The following is a 3,921-nucleotide window of genomic DNA, read 5'->3' as shown; positions in this document are numbered from 1 at the left end:
TTAATTCTAATTTGAACGTTTTAAATTAACTTATCACGTTATTCTAGAGCTAGTCCATTTACGAACTAGTAGGGGGATTTCGTGAACCTACAGATCATGGGCTCCAACGATCGGAGATTAATTGGCTAAACTCATTACACCAGATTAATCCTTATTCGTTAACTAATAGGTCACTCCACTAAAGCCCATAGCTGCACTCCTCTGTAGATATATTATGTCCACATGATTTAACCATAATCAGCAAGTCAACCCTTCACAGGTTGTTCGTAATAACAGCTGGGTCAAATATCTGTTTTACCCCGAGATTACGTCTTATTCCTCAAGTTTCTACTGATCCTCTAATGAACAACTGGTTCGTGATACAATCACTAAACCAAACTCTCTCAGCCCAGTGAGAGAGTGAGACCCCTTGTTCAAGATCTGGATTCAGTACTTGAGAGAACAACCTTTCTCCTATCCCTAAATCGGGTAGGCGTAAACTCCATCTTGCACCCTATGTCCCAAGCTATCTATTAGGTTTTACCCCTAAAATGGGAGTCTTATTGAGCCGGCGCTGTTGAGCCAACCCTCACCTATGCAAATCTAAGGGTACCTAGATGATCAAGTTACCTAGGTCATCTAGGTGAAATAGTCAGTCTTATACAGTAAACAGCGTTATAAAGTAAGAGTGACTTATTTCTTGGTCCTATCTTATGCAAACTCATTGCATAGGACGGCTCCACTCCTCATGTCATAACATGTACAAAGTAGGATCACATCGTATGTAGCACTTTACAACTCTTTGTAACAACCATAGATCATTTTGACTATTTACTCAAACATGATCTACTCTTATGTCTCCACATAAAGTTCAAGTACTCATGCAGTAGTTATGGGTCTTACTTTATTGGATTTAGACTTTCATACAATTTATGAAATTAATAATAAGTATATTGATTATAGAAAATATTTATCATTTTACAAAATGTGAGTTTTAGGACATAAAATCCAACAGAAGAGGGATGCAAATCAAAAGTGATTAAGTTTTTAAGGTTTCTATTTGCATAGAAAAATAGTTATATTTTTGTTGAATTTAAAATTTGAAACAAAAAATTGGAATTAGGAGGATAATCAAATCATCTTTTTTTTCAACTAAGAAACAATCCTTATGAAATTTTCTACAAAAATAAAAAAATAATAATATTTTATTTTCATTAAAGTTTGTAATTAAAAAGATAATCACATCATCCAAACCAATTAAAAAAATTTAATATTGATAAGATTAACACAAAAAAATAATACTACTTTGCTTTGAATTAAATTTTAAAATTAAGATAATAATCAACAAAAATAAATTAAAAAATATCTCGATTTAATTTAAAGGTTAGAATGAGGAGTTTATCAAATCATCCAATACAAAAGTTTTTTTATATTAAATAAGAAAAAATTATCACCAATTTTTTTTTTTTATATATAAACAAATCTTGGTTTAAATCAAAGTTTGAAATTAATAAGATATTAAGTCTTGAAAAAAACTAAATAAGAGATTATTATCACGAAGTTTTAAAAACATAATTATTTTGGTTTAATTTAAAGTTATAAAGTAAGAGATTAATCAAATCAACCAATAAAAAGGTTTTAAAGAAAATAAGAAAGGATTATCACAATATTTTTTTAAAAAAATATTGGTTTAAATCATCAAAGTTAAAAAAATTTACTTAGAGACAATTATTAAGAAATTTAAGAAAAAGTATATAAAATTAAGAGACAATTAAATCATCTAAATCTAAATATCAAATAATTTTTTAACCAAGTAAGCACAATTTTTTTTGAAAATTTTAGTTCATATTAAAATTTGAAATTATGAAGATAATAAAAACATCCTATTAAAATAATTTTCTTGTTTTTACTAAGATGATAATTATCACTTTTTTAAAAAAAAATAGTACAAAATATTTTAATTTATATATTCTTTTATACATGTTTAACTTATATATTGTTTTATAATGGATTTTATACTTAATTAAAATAATTACTAATTTTCCTCACCCAACTTCCAAAATTTTTATACATGTTTTTTTATGACTTATTTAAAAAATAAAACTCTCTCATTTATAAATTAAAGTTGTATGGTTAGAATTTTATGTATAACGCACACAGTATCGAACTAATTTAGTATTAATTTAGGAATCACCGTGGATTTTTTCTAATTTAAAACTAAAATGTACCCAACATTATTTCAAATCTATTTCCAACTTATTCTTCTAAAAAATACAATTGACAATTATTTTACCCAATCACAAACTATAGTGACATACCTCATAAATGGATCAAATATATAATTTCATCGTTAAATACTTAAATGCAGTTAAGTCCATAAAAATTTAATTGTCACATGACAATACCTAATTTTGAAAGAAGGGTACAAGATGATTTATATCCCACACACTGACACAAGTTCTGTCTCCACTTGTCATATGTCGTTGAATTTTTTGTTAAAAAAAAATACGAAATGAAATAAGCATAGCTCATGTAGAATTAAAACTCATATTAATATTGAGCTCGATACTAAACATTCAATTTCTCCAACCTAGACATTGCCAACAAATTAATAATAATAGAGCTAGAATAAATAAAAAAAGAAAAAACACCTCAATATATTATAGGCCAAAGCATATATTTAGCCCATAATTAAATCTAATAATTTCTTGTCAACGAAAGAATAACAATGATAATTTCTTTAAAAGATAAAAAATCGACCATACCAATTTGCCTCTAGCAGGTTTTCCTTGTATATAAACAACATCGTCTTCTCCGTAAAGAAAATTATTGATAAGCTAATTTCCATGGCTTCCTACCACCTAATAATCTTCCTATCTTTCATTATAACTCTATATTCCTTTAAATCCACAAACTCCCTCAAGTTCTCTGTCACCAACTCCGCCGTAAACACCACGGGCGGCATCCGTTTCGACCTTGAAATCGGAACTTCCACCGCAGAGAATACTCTAAAAACAACCACCGATTTCATTTTCAAAATCTTCCAACAATTCAAAGACGCCGACCGAAAGACCGTACACAACATCCGTCTCTTCATCGATGCCAAATACGACGCAGTTTCCTACACTTCCGGCACCGACATCTTCATTGCCGCTAACCACATTGCTACGTATTCCGGCGACCTGAGGAATGAGGTCGCCGGAATTTTGTACCAGCAGCTGACCCACGTGTGGCAGTGGGCTGGTAACGGTGAGGCGCCAGCTGGGCTTATAGAAGGGGTGGCGGAATTCGTTAGGCTGAAATCTGGTTTTGTCTCCGGCGAGTGGGCGGCAGCGGGAGATGGTGATCGGTGGGATGAGGGCCACGGCGGGGTGACGGCGAGGTTTCTGGAGTATTTGGAGGGGTTGGGGAGTGGGTTTGTGGCGGAGCTTAACCGGAAAATGAGAAATGGCTACAGTAAAGATTACTTTGTGGAGCTGATGGCGGCAACGGCCGACGAGCTTTGGGCGGAGTACAAGGCGGAGTACGGCAAAATGATTAATACTAATTAGAGAATGATTAAATAAAATTAATTATTCTTTGCACGTCTTTATAATTTTCTACTATATTTTAAATTTAAAGTTGTATTTTGTTATAATTTACATTACAAAATGCTTATGAAAAAAAAACCATGTTGACTTTTTGAAGCACGTTCGAACTTATTGACTATTTCAATCATTTCTACTATGTTTGAATGAAAGAAATCAAGACAGAATATGAAGGAAAATTTTCTAGTACTATTACTATTACTATATTACTCTTATTCATAATTTCGAGACATCATCAAATTATATATTAATTTATTTCGATTCTAAATAATTCTTAAATTCTACTTTTTTGACAAACAATATAAGGAAAGGGTAGGATGGAAAGTATTAGAAATTTTGCCAAATATCAATTTGA

At 30.7% G+C, this 3,921-nt stretch overlaps 1 protein-coding gene across 1 annotated transcript; it reads left to right on the top strand.

Moving 5' to 3' along the window:
- Window positions 1-2,825: 2,825 nt before the first annotated feature.
- On the top strand, window positions 2,826-3,530 carry LOC120077334. The gene has a single exon (XM_039031216.1). It carries the CDS (start codon window positions 2,826-2,828, stop codon window positions 3,528-3,530), a length of 705 nt encoding a protein of 234 aa, XP_038887144.1.
- Window positions 3,531-3,921: the final 391 nt, after the last annotated feature.

The sequence above is a fragment of the Benincasa hispida genome, chromosome 5, assembly GCF_009727055.1.
Source record: "Benincasa hispida cultivar B227 chromosome 5, ASM972705v1, whole genome shotgun sequence".
Classification (NCBI taxonomy): Eukaryota; Viridiplantae; Streptophyta; class Magnoliopsida; order Cucurbitales; family Cucurbitaceae; genus Benincasa; species Benincasa hispida.
The sequence above is the reverse complement of the archived record's forward strand: the minus strand, read 5'-3'. Positions and strand labels throughout refer to the sequence as shown.

Bases quoted from the DNA above. Each gene is read 5' to 3' on its own strand.
- LOC120077334 (XM_039031216.1), top strand. From the start codon at position 2,826: ATGGCTTCCTACCACCTAATAATCTTCCTATCTTTCATTATAACTCTA.